This window comes from Hemiscyllium ocellatum, chromosome 22 (genome assembly GCF_020745735.1).
Source record: "Hemiscyllium ocellatum isolate sHemOce1 chromosome 22, sHemOce1.pat.X.cur, whole genome shotgun sequence".
Classification (NCBI taxonomy): domain Eukaryota; kingdom Metazoa; phylum Chordata; class Chondrichthyes; order Orectolobiformes; family Hemiscylliidae; genus Hemiscyllium; species Hemiscyllium ocellatum.
Window position 1 is genome coordinate 31460889 of NC_083422.1, and position 22725 is coordinate 31483613.

Sequence of the window (22725 nt, forward strand, 5' to 3'; positions counted from 1 at the left end):
CATTCGACAGAACATCATTCTTTGTATATAAATAAATTGCTTCTGCTATCTTAATTTAATGTGTTGCATTAACCTCCTTCCCCTCATTCTGGATTTTCCAACCAATAGAAAAGGTCATTTCTATTTTCTCTGTCTCAACCCTTAGAATTGTAATCACTTTTACCAAATTGTCTTATAATTGCCTGTGTTTTTGTTCATATTTGTATTTCCATATGCAAGGCAGCGATTCTTTCTTCACTGGCTCAGCATTTTTTTTGCATTATCATTCCCTGGCATGGTTTTCTATTTTTAAATCATTACTCGGACACTATAAAACCACTTGCTGTGACAATGGTCAGATGGTAATTAATAGATATATCAAGAAAGGAATTGTGGCTTCTAGTTTCTGTTCACTTAATGGAAATAATCAATTGTCAGGTTTAGTTAATTTAACTGCAGTAATTATTATCCAATGCCATATTGTTGATGTTCGTACTTTCATTGTAGATGTGAGCTTCAGTTGCTGATAGGATGTATTTGAAGGTTACATTGGGCTGCTTTGACATTTCATTAAACACCACACCTTTCAGGTATTTTAATTCCCCAAACAAGTAAACATTCATAAAGGTTCACATGAAAGCTAAATCTTTCAGCTTGTAAATTATCTTGCTCTTTGGTTTGAATTTTTGCATGTTTATTACACTTTTTACAAAAAAAAACGCATTCACTATCTTCCAACCCCATTCCTAATTTCACGATTCCAGTTGGGATATTTGCAGCCTTGCTGTACCTGAATTAAATGGTCATTTATCATCTTTGAATCATATTGGGAGACCAGCATGTTCCTGGAAAACTAAAACTAGGCAAGGTGCTGGTCATCCAGCATGTTCCTGAAAAACTAAAACTAGGCAAGGTGCTAGTCAGACCACAACTGACATATTGTGAAAAGTTTTGGGCCCCTTATCTAAGGAAAGATACATTGGCATTGGACACAGTACAGAGAAGGTTCACTAGCCTGATACCATCTGTGGAGGGACTGTCTTGTGAAGAGACAATAAGCATATTGGATCTGAACTCATTGGAATATAGAAGAACAAAAAGTGACTTATTGACACATACAAGATGCCACGGGGAATTGGTAACGTAGATGTGGAAATATTATAGGAGAGTCCATGACTGGTGGTCATAATCTCAGAATAAGTCGTTGCATAATTAGAAAAAAGGATGAAGAGGAATTTCTTCTCTCAGGAGGTAGTGAATCTGTGGAATTCTTTATTGTAGAGGACCATCGAGTGTGAGTCATTAAATATACTCAAGATTGAGCTAAGCAGATGTTTAATTGGTAGAGGAATCAAAGGTTATGGGGGAAAAGCAAGAAAGTGGAGTTGAGAATTGTTGGATCAGCCTGCACTCATTGAATGGTGGAGTAGGTGTGATTGGTTGAATGAATCTCTCCATCTATAGTTTAGTTGCTTGGCGTGTGGAAATTCATGGGTGCTTCATCCATGTTGTCAATGTAATATAATGGGTTCTTGTGTTTTTTTAACTGCATGCTGAAACATCATTGGAAACTGGTACTTTTGGTCTTCTGTCAAAACCCTAGATATTCTGGTTCCATAAAGCATCTACACCAGCTAGCTGTTGCTGTGAGGCTTTTTGCTAGATTTGGATTTAGATTTGGTCATCTTATAGGCATATAAATGCTTTGCCTTTTTGGTGACAATGTGAACAAGCAGACAATTTTTGAGGACTCATTCAAATACGTGCTTCTAGTTTAGTCCACTTGCTGGTACCTATTTTCAGACTCATTAGATCTTGGGCGTCTTCTGAATGAATGCATTCCTTCTTACATTATCATGCCAGATTTTCATCTATACAAAATTCCCTCAGTACTTTGACAAGCTAACAAACTTTACCTGAAACCAGCTTTGTACTTAATTCCCTTTGGAAGATCCACCTGGATCTGTTCTGTGTGGATATCCTAAAATCCCACATATAGAGACCTAGAGATGTACAGCATGGAAACAGATCCTTTGGTCCAACTTGTCTATGCCAACCAGATGTCCTAAATTAATCTAGTCCCATTTACTAGCATTTGGCCCATATCCCTCTAAACCCTTCCTAATCATAACCCTTCCAGATGCCTTTTAAATGTTGGATTTGTACCAGCCTCTACCACTTCCTCTGGCAGCTCATTCCATACGTGCACCGCCGTCTGCCTGAAAAAGTTGCCCTTTAGGTCCCCTTTATAGATTTCCCCTCTCACCTTAAACCTATGCCCTCTACTTTTGGATTCCCCCACCCGGGGAAATGACCTTGTCTAGTTACCCTCTCCGTGCCACTCATGATTTTACAAATCTCTATAATCTCCCCTCGGCCTCTGACTCTCCAGGGAAAGTAGGCCAAGCCTATTCATCCTTTCCCTTTAGCTTAAATCCTCCAACCCTGGCAACATGCTTGAAAATCTTTTCTGAACTCTTTCAAGTTTCACAATATCCTTCCTATAGTAAAGAGACCAGAATTGCATGCAGTACTCCAAAAGTGACCAAACCAATATCCTATACAAATTAACCGCCCAACTCCTATACTCAATGCACTGACCAATAAAGGCAAGCGTACCAAAGGCCCCATTCAATATCGTATCTACCTTTGACTCCACTTTCAACGAACAATAAATCTGCACTTCAACATCTTTGTTCAGCTTGTTATCTTGTCAACATGGTCCATATTGACTACTTGATTCCACTTGCCAACTTGTACGGTGAGTAAGTATTTGAGGTAAAATAATCTCGAGGCTGACTTCTTATGCACGCTTAACACTTCTGAGCAGAAGAGGTGGGGGAGTTTGATTTGCATGCTGAGCATAGGCCTAAACTTTGTTTGGGATGAAGAATTGGAATTGGCTTAAATGCCTTGATTTTTGGTGGTTGTGTTGGTTGCTTTTCCACTAAGAGAAAGACCAGTAGAGCTGTTGGACCAGAGTTGGCTTGGAAACAAACATTTGAGTATCAAAGCATGTTAATTGGGGAAAACTGCTGAGCTTTAAAACACGGCTAGAGTCATATATATGTTATTCTCCATTGCTTTCTCCTCTCTTTCAATATAGTTTGCAACTGGTCCAGAGAAGGATATTTTATATTACTTAACTGTATGGGACTGACCTCTGCAGCTCTGCTAGACTTCAGCTTACACATGTGTGACAGACGTACACAGAATCTGACAGATTGGAAGAGTGTAAATATCCCCTCAGGAATGCTGTTTCTTCAGAGGTCGAAGCATTTACCACTTACTGCTGTTAGTTACAAACTGCAGCTACAGCTGCAAGCATCAGCCTGCCAGTTTGCTTTCAAGTGACAGTGATGGATTGTAATGGTTTCGAAGACTAGCAGGGAGACTGGAGTCAATGTGATACTGTATTGCATTTCCATTATTATTACATTCTGCCTCTACAACAAATACAGAATTAACAGGGTTGTGGCTTTTAAATATTGATACAGAGCTCACCACTTAGTGAACAATACTCTCAGCGGTGCATTTTACACATTGTAACAAATACAATAAATGCCTGCAGTTGTTCATTTTGTTTTCAGCATTATTTATGTGTCCTCACAGCATGGACATATAGTTTATTGATTCTTTTGACTCACTGCACCATGCAGCGACAGCACATGAGATTATGGGCAGGTTTGTGCTCTTTGGTGTCACCCAGCTCTTCTGCGGGCAGAAGGTACACAAAAAGACCTGAAAGGTTGCTTTGGGTACTAAACTGATGGCAGTGGCAGTTCAAAAGATCATTGCCAGTCTGCTCAACCCAGCACCTATGCCACAATATTAGGAAGTATATGTAGGGAGGGATACTGAAACAGTACTGTAGGAGATATTCGTATACTTTTCTCTTGGTTCCTTGATCCTCACAGGCCAATGACAATATTATCACCAAGCAGGGTCTTTTGGGACTGTGTTGGAGTGTCACAGGCTCGGACACTAACCAAGTTTTTGTCTCAAAGCTTTCTCACTTCAAGGAGAAAATTACTCCGGCTCTGACTGAGGAATCTTTTTGTTTTTTGGAGAATCTGGCAACAACTTGTACATTAAAAAACACACAAGGACAATGTAGCAAATGGACTTTCAATGTAAAACAATGCTTAGGAATTCAGTGACTTTACTGTCCTGGGATGTCCAGTTGAAAGGTCATTCGTTGTCATAGCTGACAGCTCTTATCACCTTTTTTTAAAAGGGTTCACATTTGAACTTTCAGCAATCCGCATGATTCCTGAGTTGATACCAGCTTATTCCCCTTCTCAACTGAAGACATTGACTTCTAATCTGAGTCTGGTTCCAACAGGCCAGATGCCTCCTGGTAGTTTGTCCAAGTTCATATTATTCACATTTTATTCTAGGCAGCATCAAAAACATGCATTTATACAGCGTCAAAATGTAGATGAACATCCTAATCCCTTCAGAGACCCAAGGAATGAAGATGTCACATCAAAGGAGGAGGGATTAGGGAATGAGCTGGAATTGAAGGAGACGGGTAGAAATGCAGAGACCTTTAGAGAAACAACTCAACGGCATGGGATCGAAGTGTTAGAAGGAATAGCTACCAGTAGTAAGAAATTGTCCTGTCATTTCCCAGTAAAGTAAGGTAAAGTCACCATAGTGATTGGGCACCATGGGGCTGTTATCTCATTAGAGAGAGATGACTGGTGATGGTTTAACCTGAGGATCATTATGCATGAGGTGAGGGACGAGGTTGAGAATACAGTGGTGATCTCAGCCAGTACAGGAATTGAACCCACTCTATTGGTGTCAGGGTACACTGCAAACCAGCCACCCAGACAACTGAACTAACTGATCCCATTTTCTGTGAGAGAGACCATGAATTGCATCGGTCAGTGTTTCAGAGCACATATACAGGAATAAATCATACAACTAAGTCTTCGATTTAATCCACAGACTTATCCCAATGAGTCGCTTTTAAACCAGCATAGCACTAGGTGCACAAGATTGTTTTTGTGCTACCATTGTTATGACCAGACTCTTGCCAGGGCTGTCCAATTTGTTACTGTTCCAAATGGGTTAGTCCCTCCCAAGCTCTGAAGCTCATGAGTGAGGAGAGTCTTAACTGGTTCCCCTTTTTTAGTCACCTCCCCTTCAGTTTGCTGCAACTAAATTAATTTAAAAAGGATCCCTTCCCTCATGGATATCTCTCTCCCAGATCCAAAAAAACTTATGTTATGGAAGGAGATAATTTAATCAGGCTTTCTTGAACTAATGAAAAGAGAGTTCAGTGATTACTAAACAAAAGAAGAATTTGTGATGTAACACATGTTCACACAGATTAGAAATAAGAGGCAAGTCCAAAAGGATAAATGTTAAATGGACAGATGTATAGATCAAACTGTGAATTGTTCATGAACTGCAGACAGTGGAGTATTGCAGCCATTGCAATGAGGGTTACCATTAGTGTTGACATTGGTGAGCTTTCAGATTGATTGAGAATCTGTAGTTGTGTTGATCTTTGACCGTGGTTGAATTCCATCATTCAGGATTAGAGTGAGTCTTTTTGTTATTCTGTTTCCTTTCTAACTGAATAGTAGGTCTTGGAGTAACAGAGGGTCTTCACACAGTGGTAACTAGGTGATGGTCCTTCACCTGTGGCCATCACTGCATGCTGTGATCGAACTCAGGCTGGTACACATGAGAGTGCTCAGTCCCACTAATCCACTCTAGTAGATTTGAAGCTGGCTTTCTAAACCCTATTCTTCAAAGGTTAACCCAAAATATGGGAATGTAATCTGCTGATGGTGGCTTACAGTTGAGCAGGCGATTGTCAGACCCCTTTTATCTTTATAGTCACAAGACATCACAGTACAATGTGTTTGAAGTTCCTTTGGCACCAATTCTGGTCTCCTTCCTATTGGAAAGATGTTGTGAAACTTGAAATGGTTCAGAAAAGATTTACAAGTATGTTGCCAGGGTTGGAGGATTTGAGCTATAGGGAGAGGCTGAACAGGCTGGGGCTGTTTTCCCTGGAACGTCAGAAACTGAGGGGGTGACCTTAAAGAGGTTTACAAAATTATGAGGGGCATGGATAGGATAAATTGACAAGGTATTTTCCCTGGGGTGGGGAGTCCAGAACTAGAAGGCATAGGTTTAGGGTGAGAGGGGAAAGATATAAAAGGGACCTAAGGGCCAACTTTTTCACACAGAGGGTGGTATGTGTATGGAATGAGCTGCCAGAGGAAGTGGTGGAGGCTGGTAAATTGCAACATCCTAAAAGCATTTGGATGGGTATATGAATAGGAAGGGTTTGGATGGATATGGGCCAGGTGCTAGCAGGTGGGACTAGATTGGGTTGGGATATCTGGTCAGCATGGATGGGTTGGACCGAAGGATCTGTTTCCATGCTGTACATCTCTATGATCTATGGTCCCACACACCAGGATCTTGCACTTCCAGTTCTTGTTTCTGTAGCAGATCTCTTTTAAAACAAAACACCTTTTGGAATTAAGGACTAAAATTGTGCACAGCACTCTGCGGTTCTGACTCATGGTCATGACAACATAACCCATAGCTTTCCACCCTGAAGGCTGAGAAATGGACAATTCTGTCACTGAGTGAATACCCAATCTGTCCAACATACTTTTCATCTCAGCTGAACAGCAGGCTAATGGAAACTGTCTAGATTCAGTATGAAGAATAGAACCACAGCTCAATAAAAGTCTGCACCTTCAGTCAATGAGTGGAGAACTTGGAGATAAATTGAAGGAAACAGAATGGATTTGCTGTCACTTAAAATGCCTGATTTCAAAATAAGGCAATGACACCTGAGGAGAACCAATGGTTCAAGTACATAAGGGAAGAAAAATGAAGATAAAGAAACCTAACAGAACAAACACAATTAATGAGAAAATTGCCTACAATAAACGCAGAAATGGCTGAGAAACTCAAAAGGTCTGGTAGTGTCTGTAGGGAGAAAACAAAGTTAATGCTTTGAGGCCAGTAACTCTTCATCAGAATAAATTACCTACTTTAGTCTCACATGAGAGTTGGGGAGTTATGGGCTGAGCGATTTCCCCGTTGTTTATTTTACACCAGGAAATACTACCAACATTTGCTTGTTATTGATACTTGATATTGCTTTTTATTGCATTTCATTAGATTTAGTTTTGGCTTTCCCTTCTTTTCCCTCTACTGATGTGCTTTCCTTCCTCTTGTGCAGGGATTGCAGTATGTAACATCCCAGCAGCAGCTGTTGAGGAAACAGCAGATTCCACGCTCTGCCACATTCTGAATTTATACCGGCGGAACACTTGGCTATACCAGGCACTGCGTGAGGGAACCCGAGTGCAGAGTGTGGAGCAGATCCGAGAAGTAGCATCAGGAGCAGCGAGAATCCGAGGGGAGACGCTAGGACTAATTGGTTTTGGTAAGCTCTGTGTGATAGATCTGTGGAAGGTGAAGATAAAGCTGCTTTCTTAGCTGTTGATACAGGTTCATAAAGTCAAATTTTTAATCATGATACAGAGGAACATCTAACTCTCACAATTGAGTGTTCATTTGCTTTTCATTATCATTATGAAAATGGAGATGTTGTTTAATCACTTTCAGAGCCAACAATCTTGATTGTTGTACTCAAATTAGTAGATGGTATTTTCAGTTGAAGTAGCAAAGGAATGATCCAATTGTACTGCTAGTTCTGGACTATAAGAAAGTTCTAATGAATTAAAAGTGGCAGCCTTTCTGTGTTGTTTCTAACCCTGCATCACTTCCCATTGGATTTGGGTTGGCAGGGAAACGACAATAGGGTTAATACTGTAATCAGGTTCCAAAGATGTCATTGGAACTCAATTTGCATATTTAAGCAAGGAACCCAGCAGCTCTGAGCATATGTCCTTGGTACTTAACAACTTACAATTACAGCTGACAGCATTAGGGCAGGTCATTCTCCAGATCTAGTTTAAACACTCCTTCCACAATATTTTCGACTTTGTACGTTTGATTCCTGAGATGGGTTTGCAACCTCATATTTACAAGATCATTCAGGCCAATTAATTTCACCGTTGTAACATTGCTCAATTATATACAACTCAACATATCTACATCACAAACCCTTATCTGTGCTGTTGTTACCTCTCGACCTGACGATTACAAAACATTCTGGCTAATCTCCCACTCTTTGCCCGTTGTAAACTTGGGCTCATCCAAGCTCTGCCTGTGTCTTAACTCTCATCTAGTCTCCTACCACTCCCTTTCCTCACTGACCTAATATTGACTCCAGGTCAAGCAACATCTGATTTTAAAATTTCCATCAATATTTTCAAATCTATCTATGATATCTGCCCCTCACTATCTCTATAATTTCCACCTACCGTACAACTCTTTGTGATGTTTGTATTAATTTAGTTCTGGTGTATTGTGCGTTCTCAATTATAGTTGCTCTACCATTGGTAGCTATGCTATTGGTTACTCAGGCCTTTCTGTATCTCAATCTCATTTTTCTCCTTAAGGTGCTTCTTGAAGCATACCCCTTTAACTAACCTTTTGCCATCCAACCTGATATCCCCTTGAGTTTTTGTTTCACAGGTGATCCTGTGAAGCACCGTGAGAAGTTTCATTAAAATAAAGGTGCAATGTAATTATAGGTGGTTGTTGTCTAATTCCTGGCAGTGATGAAGGATTTAAAATTTACCTAACTTTATTAGAGGCTGACATTTTTATCTTGGCTATTGCAATCTAGGATGTGCCTAACCCTGTATCATATCAGTTAATGTAATCTATAGTTTTGTTTTGTATTATTTATTATTTCATGGGATGTAGGTGGCAGGGGCAAGGTCAGCATTTGTTAGCAATCCGTAATTGCCCTGGAGATCGTGATCAACTATCTTGTTGAATCAAGATGGTCGATTTAGTGAAGGTGGATACTCAGTGCTGCTAGAAAGGGAGTTCCAGGATTTTGATCCAATGACAGTGAAGTAAATGATTTAAATCTAGATGGTGTGTGGCTTGGAAAGGAATTTGCAGGAGATGATGTTCCAATGCATCTTCTGCCTTACTCCTTTTTTGGTGGTAGAACTTGCCAGTTTAAAAATGCTGTCAGAGTACTAACATTTTTAAATATAAGAGGTCTCCTGTATAAATCAGAGGGTTACAAGTCTTTGGAACTAACTTTCCCAAAGAGTGGTGGAGCTGGGATTATTGAATATTTCTTTAAGTAGCAGTAGTTAGATTCCTGACTAACATAAGCGAATGAAAGATAGGTGGGAATGTGAAGTAGAGGACACATTACGATCAGTCTTATTGAATAGTTGAACATGCTAGAGGCACCAAATGTTTACTGCTGTTTTTAATTTGTATGTTCATATGTTTCTAGTAAATGGTAAATCTCAAGATGGTTGATAGTGGGGGATTCAGTGATCATAAGACATTGACTATCAAAGGGGTTTCTCTATTGGTCATTGGCTGTGTCATTTGAGTCACATGATCACCACTTGTCACTTATTGATTCAAATCTGAATGTTGAGGACAGCTGCAGCTGATTTATTGGCAGATTGGCTTCAGAATTAATTGCAAAATTTTTTAAGAGGAAACTTTGCTAATAATGAAGATTGCTCGTCTAAATTATTACTCACTTCCTACAGATCTGTTTTACGTAGGTTGCAGAAATGTTTCTGCTGATCGAAAGGTTGATAGAGTTGATCCAATAGAATCACAAAATTAAATGTGCATTTATCTTACTCTTCAACATGTCCTAATTACATGATTGAAGTTGAAATTGACTTTCGATTTGGGAATTGTTGCCAATGTAGGGGCATGGAGCAGAGAGGAAAGAAGAATATTTTGACCTGTCAGTCTCGGGCAAAAGTTTAGATATAATGGCCCAAAGTACAACAATTAATCATGAATGGGTGAAAACAATCCCCACAGCCAGCACTACTCAAGATATCTTAGAAAGTGGAATCTGACTAGGGCCTGAGTGACGTGGGCTATTACAGAGTTTTTGGCAGAATCAGTAAGAAATCCAGTAAGGCAGATCTTGAAGTCAAGAACATCTTGCTCCATCTTTTATGTATTTGCCAAATGGCAAGGCAAGTTTCTCACTAGGCAGCAGTGAGTTGCCAATTCAAAAGGATAATTGCTTGTTAAATGCCTTATTAATGGACTCATTAATATTCAGTTTCTTATTTTACCAAATACACTTTCAAGATACATGTTGAAAGTCCTGGAGATGCAAGTCAGAGCAAGTACCTAGCAACTTCAGCTTGCTGTTGACTGCAAACTGCCTTCATGTTGGGCCAGGCAACAATATTGCAGGGCATGCTGCATGGGTACCAGCGGTAGGCACCCCATATCACAAATATTGGCATCCAAAATGTGTCAACCTTTGACATTTCTCTGCTCAACTTGGAGCACGCTTCTACAGTTCAGGGCTGCGCCAGTAACTTATATTGTAATGCTGCGAAAACAAAAAGGAGACTGCACTGAGAGAAACACACCTAGCTCATGAACTGGACCAGGCTGATTCTCTAGGCTCTTTGCTGCCACAGCACTCACTCACTCACTCTAAGCCTACCTGGATGCTCACAGCATCACTGCCTTGCATTGCCTTTTTCTTTCTGTTTTGCCCTCTCAGCCAGAGATTTTACTTCTCTCTTACCTTTCCATTTAGCACAGTCAGAAAGAAAGGAAACTTGGCATGGTTGTCAGTAGGCTTCAGTCAAGTCAAGAGAGATAGCCATCAGTCAGGGAACTATGTCACAGCATGTCAAAAGCAACCTCCATACTAGTCCTAGATCTTGCACATGGTTATTTAGCCACTTAGGCGGTCAAATCAAGAGAGGAGCTGAATGTCTGACAGCTCATCATTCATCTTGACTATCTCTGCCCTATTGGAGGCTGCTTTTCTTGTGGAATGAGAGAGATGCAGGTATTATGGAGCATGAAAATGGGTGAAATAGTAATTTTATCTGGAGCAGGTGGGAAGGTGACACAAGTGACACAAGCAGCTCATAGGGCATGCAAGGTATTAGTCTAAGAGGTGAGATAGTGACAGTGAGTGAGGGAAGATGTTGCAGGCAGTAGTGGGAGTGGTGGGGCACGAGCCTTCATTATTATCGAATCCCTATGGTTGGAAATTGTTCCAACAAGTCCTCACTGACTCTTTTGAAGAGCAATACACCAGATTTGCCCCTCATTCTATCCCTGTAACCCTGCACTTCCCATGGTAGCTCCATGAACTTACACATCCCTAGAAACTATGGGCAATTTAGCATGGCCAATCCACTTAGACTGCACATCTTTCGATTGTGGGAGGAAACCAGAGAACCCAGAGGAAACACACGCAGACACAGGGAGAGTGTGCAAATTCCACGCAGTTGCCTGAGGCTGGAGTCAAACCTGAGTCCCTGGTGCTGTGAGGCGACAGTGCTAACCACTGAGCCACTCATAGTTGGAGGTAGCAGATATAGAATAAGTGTAAGGTATCAGAACAAGATGGTGGCACTTATGCTGGTGGAGTGGAGGGTGTCATTGACCATCTTCCTACAGTGCTTGGCATTTGTTCAGACAACTGAGATTGCACTGATGCAGGTGGCAAGCTCAGACCAGACATGATCTGGTGTTGTCGCCTCTGCTGCTGGTCTTGGGGCAAGAGGATTTCTTGCATTTGCACCACCCCATCCAGAAAGTAAAAACAATGACTGCAGATGCTGGAAACCAGATTCTGGATTAGTGGTGCTGAAAGAGCACAGCAGTTCAGGCAGCATCCGAGGAGCAGTAAAATCGACGGCCTGATCAAGGGTTTTAGCCTGAAACATCGATTTTACTGCATCTCAGATGCTTCCTAAACTGCTGTGCTCTTCCAGCATCCCATCCAGAAGGCAGTTCTGGACTGACAGTGCTTTTCTGGGAGCATAATGAACTTTGTAAACATGGTGCAGCTACAAGGAATGTGGTCTTTCAGTGGATAGCTGCTGAGTGGTGAGTTATTCTGGAAACATTGAGGGGTAAGATGGAGATAGAATCGAATGAGAGGAATACCATAAGGGAATGGTAGGCAGTTAATGAGACAAATTTGCTAAGATACAAAGAGAAATTTTGCCAGGATTTGCAGCTGAAATCCCTCTAAGACAATCTGTGCAACTTGCACTCAGCCCAAAAACCCATAAGATTGGGCCCAGAGATAGTAATTCCTGAGTTTTTGGTGCATTAACTTAATCGGATGGAAAATTGAGGTCTGTGTAATTACAAAGAAATATTACCTGTTTCTGCCTGTTGCACCACCTTTTTGTTTTTCTCAAAAATGTGCCACGTGTACAACATATTAAATGTTATTCTTTTTAACCTGGATGCTGAGATGAGTCTATGTTGGCAGTGTGTCGAAGAAACAAATCATCCAGAAGCAGTTTGCTCAAAATACGTAACATTTCAAGTAACCTCGGCAGGTTTGGCAGCATTTGTGGAGAGAGAAAATGACTTGACAAGGATAGGCCGTATTGGACTTGAAACATTATCTCTGTTTCTCTTCCCCAGAAGCTGTTGAGTTTCTCCAGCACTTTGTTTATATTTAAAATGTCCAACACCGGCAGTATTTTGCTTCTATTTGCTCAAATTACATAGCTGTTTATAGGTCACTGATGTCTGGCGGTGACCTCTGCAAGATTTTGTGTAATTAAGTATTAACAGTGATTGATGTGAGTTTTACATTTGATCAAGTGCTGTCCAGTTATTTTCTGTTCAGATTGAACAAAACAGAAATGTGTATATTGATCACTCAGGTGATGTGAGAGCCTGGTCAAATGATTCTTTGTTTTCTTTCAGAAGGTGCACAGGAAGTGTATTTCCATGACTTCCTAAGGAACTTTCAATAGTTTGTTTTAACCGGTTTTGATAACAAACTATATTTGGATAAATATGCATGAATACAATGCAGAACAATTCAGAGGCAAAAGATTGCCTAGATATTGACTTCCTCTCAAAACAGGAAATGAAGCAAAGAAACTCTGGTTCAGTAGTTCTGTTTAGTGAAATTTTCTAAATTTATCACAATGGTAAATGAGCTTTCAGTTTATCTACAATTAGAGGAATACACAAAGGAGATGTCATTTGAACTATTTGTTAAATCTTTAAATATCTTCTGGTAGTTCCTTTATTTTCGTGCAGTGAATAATATTTCATTTTTACTTGAACAATTCTGTTTCCTCCTGACTGTTCCAGTGCCCTTTTTGTTTCATGGCTGCTTTCAATTGCAGTGGCTGGAAGAGAGATTGCTTAGAATTGTAACCTCCTCCATCACAGGACCTTTGTACTATTTAATGGAGCAGCCAGTAAGGGGATGCTGGCCAAAGGACTAAAATTACAGATACTTGCCATCACCATTTTCACAGCATGAGATATCCTGAAAAGCTGTTAACCGACAACTAGCACAACACATCACATGTTGTTTTGACTGCTCAGCCTAAACTTGACTGTAATTTGAGTTGCATTGTGTTTTCTTTCCTTCTGATTCCATTTCTGGAAGTGATGTGGGATGATTTACTAGTTAGTGGTGCTATATGAATGGAGATAATTATATTTTTCCATGTTTTTAATTGTGAATAGCCTGTTTATTGTATTGCATGATTGTTTTAAGATAGTGTGGTATGTTAAAGGGGACATCGGTTGTGTGCAGTCTATTTGTTGTGCAGCACACCATTTCCAAATTATTGTGCTGCTGAGCACCCACGTAGCCAGGAGTGAATATTGGTCATAAGGAGTCAGACCAAATCATTGTAATTCAGGTTCAGTGTTTCTTTAAATTGAATGAAAGGGCTAGTAAAATATTAGTGCAGCAAATCTATCTTGTAGTTTCTCCATCATCTGCTTCTAGAAACGTGACACACAAACGATGATAGGAATACTGTTGTAGATTAGAATTTTGCTGACTAATCATTTTGATATTAATTATCTTGATAATCTCACCAGTATCCAAATACTGAATGAAATTAACAGTTCTGACAGATCGCAAATAAATGTATGTTGAGTTTTTCACACCTCCGTCATGTTTATAACACCAATCTTGTTGACACTAATGGTTTGCTGACTTTATCCAAGAAAGTCTAAGCCATACAATTCACAAGAGGCGAGGATCAATCTCCCATTTGCTCTGGTTTATCCGATCACAGACAGATAAGTATTAGACATGTGTTAGTTGGTTTAACCCTTGCTGTGAGGAACATAGGAAAAGGAATAGGCCTTTTAGCCCCTTGAGCCTGTTCAATCATTCAGTAAAATGAAGGCCGATTTGCAAATTTTGTCTTTGTTTCAGTTTTCTTGATATCTTTTGATGACAAAAATCTTATCAATCTCAGGAGACATGGAGTTGAAACTTTTTGTCTTGCATTCATCCATCTTAGGATGCAAGGAGCAGTTTTGACAAAATAGCACCAACCTGTACAACACGAGAAGGGGATACTCGTGGTTGGGCCAACGTTGGCTTGAAGACACAGCAGGAACAATTGAGTGTCAATTTTAGTTCTCAGATTCGGCAGGTACATTCTGATTAGTCAGGATATTACCATGGAATTGAAGCCAATATCGCAGTTTCCAAGACCCTCTTTTTCCCCATGGGAAAGATGTTATGGATATGCAAGTTCCTTTTGCTTCCAAAAAGATGATCTTGTGTGTTCATGTATAAAGCTTGTAACATACACAAATGTGTCGCAATGCATACCTAACTGATAATAATTCTTAGCACAGTCAGGGTTATTTAATTAACGTCCAACAACAAAGTCACAAATAATGTTAGGCATGATGACTTGGTTGAGCATGCAACCCCTAGGAATGATCTATAGGATGTGTTGTTTAATATAGCCTACCAGTTGTTGGGATGTACAATCTACATAATTGACATCACACCCAACAGTGGAACTCCTTTATTACATTACTCATGTGCGTGGTAAACAAAACATCTTTTTGGCTTGATGGCAATGTTCTGTTTGTGCCTTAGTATTGATGCTCCACCCTTGCAAACCCCCCACCCACTATCACTAGTACAAAAATCCCCTCCCTCTGCTTTCAAGAGCACTGTTGATCTTGGTGGGATAAATATTTATGCATTGTTAGGTTGTTAACTAAATCTGACTTAATATTAGTTCTAAACTAGACAGCTGTGAGACGTAAGAACTGGAATCTTGCCCTCAGGGTGGGGACAAGGTCACACTGACAGTGAAGTGGGGCAAGCCCACTCATTACAACTGAGGGTCACATTTTATATGCGGCAGATAACTGATTAGAGGTGGCTGCTGGAAGAAGAGGACAACATGGAAACATTTAGCCTCCCCAACCAAGCAAGTAGTGTTTGGGAGCAATTGGGCCAGTCAGACAGGCCCCTGTTTGTGTGTGATGGGTGCCAGGGAGGATTGGCAGCCTCGTTGGGGCAGTTTCGCATGGGCCAAAGTGTGCCCAACCAGGAGAGTCATAGAGTTCTCACAGCACTGAAAGAGCCCCTTTTGGCTCATCATGTGTGTACCAGTCATCAAACATTCATTGAGACGCATCCTTTTTTCCAGCATTTGCCCTGTAGCCTTGTAAGCTATGGTGTTTCAAGTGCTCATCTAAACATTTCTTAAATACCTTGAGGATTTCCCGTTCTGACAATTTTTCAGGCAGTGAGTTCCAGACACCCACAATCATCTGAGTGAAAAATCTTCTCCTCAAACCCCTCCCAACCCCACCCACGTGCGCGCACACACAATCCATACCTTAAACTATGTCCCTTGATTATTGACATCTCTCCTAAGGGGAAATGGTTGTCTCTATCTACTCTCTGTTTATGCCCCTCAGAACTTTATGCACTTCAATCAGATTCCCCCTCAATCTTGTGACTGCCAGGAATTAGCTGGCAGTTTCTCTGCATGACAGGGGCCCACCCATTGCTGGTGAAACCCCAATCGCTCTGGAATGTAACCTTTACTTGGTCCCTTGGCAGTAGAAGGGCCACCTTCTTCACTAATAGCAGGACGATGTAGCAATGAAGAAAGACGCAAGGATGCCACTGCGCACACTCCCCAGAGTGACCAGGAATCTTGCACTCTTACTGCCTGCCATTCACATGCTGGAGGAACTGGCAAGCTGACATTCAGTAAGTCTGACCACATTATGAACTCTCTTGCCCTGCCCATCAGGTCACTGAGTGGAACTCGTACCAAGTAATTCTGGCTCTCTGACATGGATGCTACCAACTGGACTGCAAGACCTTGCCAATGCTGGCAGCACCCATTTAAAATAAACAGATTACTGCTGATGTTATCCAAAATCTATGCTGTGAAACCTTTTAAAGAGTTGTGACATAAATGATGTAATTTTCCAGTGATAAGAATGTTAAATTGTACATTTCAACATTTGTCAAGATATTACATGTGCTGATGTTAAAAGAAGTGCTTATATTTATAATATACCATTTAATAAGGAACCATGTACAACTGTTTGAATTGCAGTTACTTGCTTGCTTACTGGCTTGTCCATAGAATATTGAATAGAATGACTTTGTGTCTAATGACCTAGTGATTATACTGCAGCTGTTCTTCTTTATCTGAAACTCTTCATTAAATGTGTCAGGACCCTCTGCTCTAGCTGTGACAGTTGTCCTAGTCATGCCCAATTAAAAATCCATTTAAACATAAACTGCCATGACAACAAGTTACAATATTGATATCATAGTGAACAATGTATTTCATGAAATTGGAAAAATATTCATGTGCCTCAAGATGAAATGTCAGTACTGATCAATTTGTTGGGAATATGATGCAAATAATAGATTGAAACATTTTGGTGTATTGTTCATCTCTATTCTGTAGGTGACGAAGTGGTCATACATATAGAATTAAAATCATAAAATCCGTACAGCGTAGCAAGAGGCTATTTGGCCCATCAAGTTTCACCGACCCTCTGAAGAGCATCCCTCCCAGATCCAATTCCCCTATCCTATCCCTGAAACCCTATATTGCCCATGACTAATCCACCTAGCCTGCACATCCTTTGACTGGGAGGATACCAGAGCACATGGCAAAAGCCCATGCAGACACTGGGAGGATGTGTAGACTCCACACAGGCTTGAATTGAACCTGGGTCCCTGGCATTGTGAGGTAGCAGTGCTAGCCTCTGTGCCACCCTAGTGTGACTTGAAATTTTGGCATTAAATGAGCAATGTCTCAAGGCTCTTGACCTAAATTAGGTATCTGGCAGTGGAGATTGGGGTTTTGTATTGTAAGAGGAGAAAGTGAGGCCTGCAGATGCTGGAGATCAGAGCTTAAAATGTGTTGCTGGAAAAGCGCAGCAGGTCAGGCAGCATCCAAGGAACAGGAGATTCGACGTTTCCTGAAGAAGGTCTTATGCCCGAAACGTCGGATCTCCTGTTCCTTGGATGCTGCCTGACCTGCTGCGCTTTTCCAGCAACACATTTTAAGTTTTGTATTGTAAGATGTGTACAGAGCTGGATAACAGCTGTAAGAGGATAATTGTGGGTCAGAGGGACAGAACAAAATCACTGGCTTCTTGCTACCTCTGGCCACCTTGAAGTGTTTTTGTTTTCTTTATACTTTGCTTTTAAATGACTCAAATTTGGAAGAGGTGTAATGTTATTGTCTTTGCACTATTACCATTGACCTGCAGTTATATACATGCCCTTCATAGTCAGGTGAAAAAGCTGAGTTGCAAAATGATAGAATTATTTAATCAACTGTCTACTGTACCAAAACATCTGTCTGAAGTTTAATATCCTGTCTACCAACTATTGAGAAAGTTTCTACTTTCATTCTTAGAATACCTTAGAATTATTTTAGTTACAAAAAATGATTTAAGGAAAAATAAGGGAAGCTTGATTGGGTAAATACTGAGTTGCTTTTGTGATGTGATTGAACTTATGTCTCCGAATTGTAATGTAGACAACATGTCAGCTCCCTGATCAATAGAATGATTTCAGCACATAACAAACAGTAAATGCATTTTTAATTAACGGCACCCATCCGAAGGGGCCCCGGAATAATTTTGACATTTGCTGGCAACATTTAAAACTAACTTGCACCTTTTAAAGGGAATGTGCATTGTGGCTGGAGGCATGTGTTGACAGGAACTGGATCTGACTTGGAAAAGAGTAACGCAACACTGGGGAGAGTTAGCTTCAACTCTGCACTAGAGGTCTTGGTAAAAAGAAAGAGTTATTTTGTAACTGCATGGAGTTCATTGAAAATACAGTGGGAGAAGATTACCAAAGTCAGTGTCTAACACCAAACCCAGCGAATCTGGATGGAGTAGTACAAGGGATATGGTGATCTCAAATGTGTGGTCATAGTCACTGAATCGATTTTCAAACATCATATCCTACCAAATGCATAACTAGTGTATGCTTCCTATTAATCACGACTCAGAATGGCACTTATAGTCTTTACTGCACACTCATTTAGCATTTCTGTATTGTTCTCACACGTATCTCACAGCTTGCATATATTGCCAACTACTCACCTGAACAGATTGCACAGCACTCTCACACTTCCCACACTCTTGAAGACAAAATGGTACATAGCCAATAGTAGCTGAAACTAATTGGAGGGCAGGCGTTCCTCCATATTTAGAATTAGATTTAATTGCCACGTGTACTCAAGTACATGAGTATAGTGAAAACTGTACAATGTGTACAATTGTACAATTGAAAACTGTACAATTCCTTGTGCCCTCTTAGGTACAAAGGTATCTTGAGGTACAAAATCTTAACTACAAATTAGGAAAAGCGACAAGTTAAACATCGCAGTCCATCTTAGTCTTAGATGGAAGGGATAGTGCTGTTCATCATTGGGAGAGATGTGTCAACATGTAAAATGTGGAAGTTAGATTAGTTGTGGAATCTATCCATGGTGAGAAATGACAGGCTAAGAATAATAGAGATTTCAGGCCATTGGAGGGCAAGGTCACTAATGGACACTGCTCAGGGGATGTTTGGAGGCCTTTGATGGAGCAGTCTACGGGAAAACATTGCCAGGTAGGCACAGCTATGTGTTTGATGTGTTGGGAAACCTGCAAAGGGAAGGCATGCAAATATTATCCAGGAGCATGGGGGAGACCAGCACCAACTTAGTGCAGATTTTTAGAGCTTTGGAATCTCATCCTTTCCAGCAAGGTAATGGTGACTACCTCCATGTATGCACATTTGGACCCAAATGTGATGCAGCGTCTAATGGCCTTTGTTGCAGTTTCTGTTATAGCACAAGTAGCAACAATGTTGCAGTGGATACTTGGGACAGCTACCATCATGACTGGGGTTTGCATTGTACAAAATGGACTTCAAGGATCCATTCACCAATCTGCCCTTCACTATTTTATCATTGAGGCAGTGACATTGGTTCCATTGAGCACAGACCTGCTATCCTCTCAAGGAGGAAGAATGTGTCTTCATACGCCTAACCCTCCGCCAGTGCCTTCGTGTTGCCTAGCAACCAGTAGTAGATCTTACTGAGGACTTTTTATAATTGTTTTCAGATAGGCAAATTACTCCCTCAAACAACCTGAGCAAAATGGTTTCATTCTGACTGCTGTTCTCTCCATTCCCTTTTCCAGCAGCTTACCCTGATCTGTGCAGCTTCAGTTCATTTTTCCACCCATGCTGTATTATAAGGAGAATACCATGTTTGAAAAGAAAAGATTTGACAGAAGCCTTGATATCAACCAAAAAAATCATTTTGTACTTGCCACTCCACTGCCTGTAGAACTTTGCAAATTGAAACAACTCTATAGAAAACTAAAAATTGTAAAACGATAGCAACAATCAAAAATATTAACTGCCAATTAAAAGGCCTGATGGTAGATCCACAAGAGGGTGATAAATAAAGTGGTCAGCTCACAAAGGTGTCAAGTCAGCGTTGCATTCTGATTTACCTCATGATTTACCTGCTTTTCACACTCTGGCAGGGGCCACTGAACGTAGAAATGCCCTCACCAATACGGCACATTTATGCAATTAGCCCAACATATGTACACCCATGCCCCACAGCACTATTTTAGATTTCTACACATCCTGTAGCACCTGTAAAAGGGTGCTCATGAATCCAGTTTCTCAGATATACTTTTTTAATAACTTATTCTTTCTCATGTTGTGTTAGCCACATAGACAAATGACATCTGTAGGCATCTTCAGGACTTCTGCTAGTGCCAATATCTGATTGATAAGGCAGCAAATGGAAGCCTCGTCAATGATCTATTTTTAGTCAAGACAATATGGTTGAGAAGATACCAAAACTTCCTCACAGCAGGAGCCCTGTAAACATTTGTCAAGGCCGACAATCATTCTAGGCTTTCCTGGGCCAGAATCTGAGGTTCCACAATGTTGCTGGCAATTCTCCTATGATTAGATTAGATTAGATTACTTACAGTGTGGAAACAGGCCCTTCGGCCCAACAAGTCCACACCGACCCGCCGAAGCGCAACCCACCCATACCCCTACACATACCCCTTACCTTACACTATGGGCAATTTTGCATGGCCAATTCACCTGACCCGCACATCTTTGGACTGTGGGAGGAAACCGGAGCACCCGGAGGAAACCCACGCAGACACAGGGAGAATGTGCAAACTCCACACAGTCAGTCGCCTGAGGCGGGAATTGAACCCAGGTCCCTGGCGCTGTGAGGCAACAGTGCTAACCACTGTGCCACCGTGCCGCCCTATTGTGCCACCGTGCCGATATGGACGTCTTTGCGCTTGCTTGTGTTTGGGAAAATTAGAAGTTTCTTTGTACAAAAATACCTGCACATATAATAAAATGGTTATTATCCCTCAAAGATCTCTCTGCTTCTCCATGCTGCTTTAAATTTTTCCATTAAATCGACTACTTTGACTAAGCCTATTCTAAGATTTCTTAATATGGTTCAATGTCGAAATTGATAACACTGCTATGTAGTTCCTTGGGGTGTTTTTATTACGTTATCGGTTCATTATAATTTATAAGTTGAACTGAAGTACTACATTGGTTACATTATATAACTGATACTGTTGTTCATGTCACCATCACGCAAACCCTAAAGTTATGCTCTTTGGTCTTTTGCAGGTCGTGTCGGTCAAGCGGTTGCTGTTCGAGCCAAAATCTTTGGGTTTAATATAATATTTTATGATCCATACTTGCCTGATGGTATTGAGCGATCTCTAGGCGTACAGAGAGTTTATACCCTACAAGATCTGCTATACCAGAGTGACTGTGTGTCATTGCACTGCAATCTGAATGAACACAACCACCATCTTATTAATGACTTCACCATCAAACAGGTAATTCCACTTTAATCCTCGCTGTAGGCTCACACACTTTTTGGTGTTTTCTCAGTTTCTCGTTTTAGTTTACAATGAAAAATAATGCAACGTCAGCAGAGGAAAGGTAACTAGCTGTATTAGACACAGACAATGGTCACAGCTAAAACCAATGGCATTGACATCCCTTGCTCTGCCACTGGTCTTTTTCTCCAGTTGAAAGCTGAAAGATAAGAGTAGTCCAGTCCATGCAGAGGGGATTATTGGTGCCAGTGTTTTACAATTACTCTGTTCCTTAGTTCATGTTATTAAGAGGAGACTCACTTTTGTGTAGTATTTTTCAGAACCAGACATCTTAAGTACTTTATAGCCAATGAAATACTTATGAATGTAGTTAGTGTTATTATGTAGGAAATGTGGCAGCCAGTTTGCTCATGGCAAACTCTCACAAACAGGTGATAATGAGCAGATAATCTGTTTTTGTGATGTTGATTGAGGGATAATTATTGGCCAGGATATCAGGGAGATCTGTCCTGTACCATGTCAAAGTAATGCTAGGTTTTTTTTAAATAACTACTTAAGCAGACATGATGAGGCCTCAATTTAACATTCAATCCAAGAGACATCATCTCAGAAAATGCAGCTTTCCCTCAGTACTGCACTGCACTGCACTGAACACTGGAATGGCAGCGGTGATTTTTCATCCTTCAACATGGGTGGGGTTAGATACTGTGATTCAGAGCAAGAGTGCTATCAACTGAGTCAGGCCTCAGTGTCCTCAATGTTATGTGAGCAACTGAGTGTTTCAATGTGCTATCTGCACTTCAGCGTGATGCAGAATGAAATGACAAGAACTTGCCACGTGACAATTATATAATCTTAGATCAACTTTAGCAAGAAGGAAGATCAACAGATCAAACTTCTCAATCATGTCCTGTGTCCTTGTCTAGGCAATAAGTTTGAAATGAACATTCTGAGACGATTAAGAAAGAGTCATTTATTTACTCTCCGTAGCAGCCAATGGGATGAGGCCCAAGGAGAGAAAATATCTTTCAAATAATAATGAACAGGATATTAATTATTTACAATGTTTTTGAGGATGATGATATGTTATTTTGCATTATTTACCATTTCTCTTCCCTTTGTTTTGTTTATTTTTGATTTAACAAATTTTCCTGATGAATGCCATATTTAAATGGGAAAATATCATATGACAAGACTGTATTTATTCTGACAATATAAGAAATATGAGCAGGAGGAAGCCATTTAGCACCTGGAAGCAGATCCCTGTTCAGTAAGGTCATGGGTGATCTGATGAGGGCCTTAACTCCACTTTTACATCTGCCCCCATTGTAATCTTTGACCCTCTTGTAGATGGAGAATCCATGATCTTGCCTTCACAGCTGTTAGGGGTAGATAATTCCAATGGTTAGCAACCCTCAAAGAGAGGAGATTCCTTCTTATTGCTGTTTTAAA

At 40.6% G+C, this 22725-nt stretch overlaps 1 protein-coding gene across 8 annotated transcripts in view; it reads left to right on the top strand.

Annotated features, from left to right (window-relative positions):
• The window catches only part of ctbp2a (C-terminal binding protein 2a), a 288354-nt gene that overhangs the window by 238458 nt on the left and 27171 nt on the right, over positions 1 to 22725 (top strand). For all 8 annotated transcript variants that reach the window (XM_060842012.1, XM_060842008.1, XM_060842006.1 and 5 more), the window contains 2 exons: positions 7205 to 7411; positions 21056 to 21270. In XM_060842012.1, the coding sequence (XP_060697995.1) occupies positions 7205 to 7411; positions 21056 to 21270 (422 nt within the window). The remainder of the gene's footprint in view (positions 1 to 7204; positions 7412 to 21055; positions 21271 to 22725) is intronic.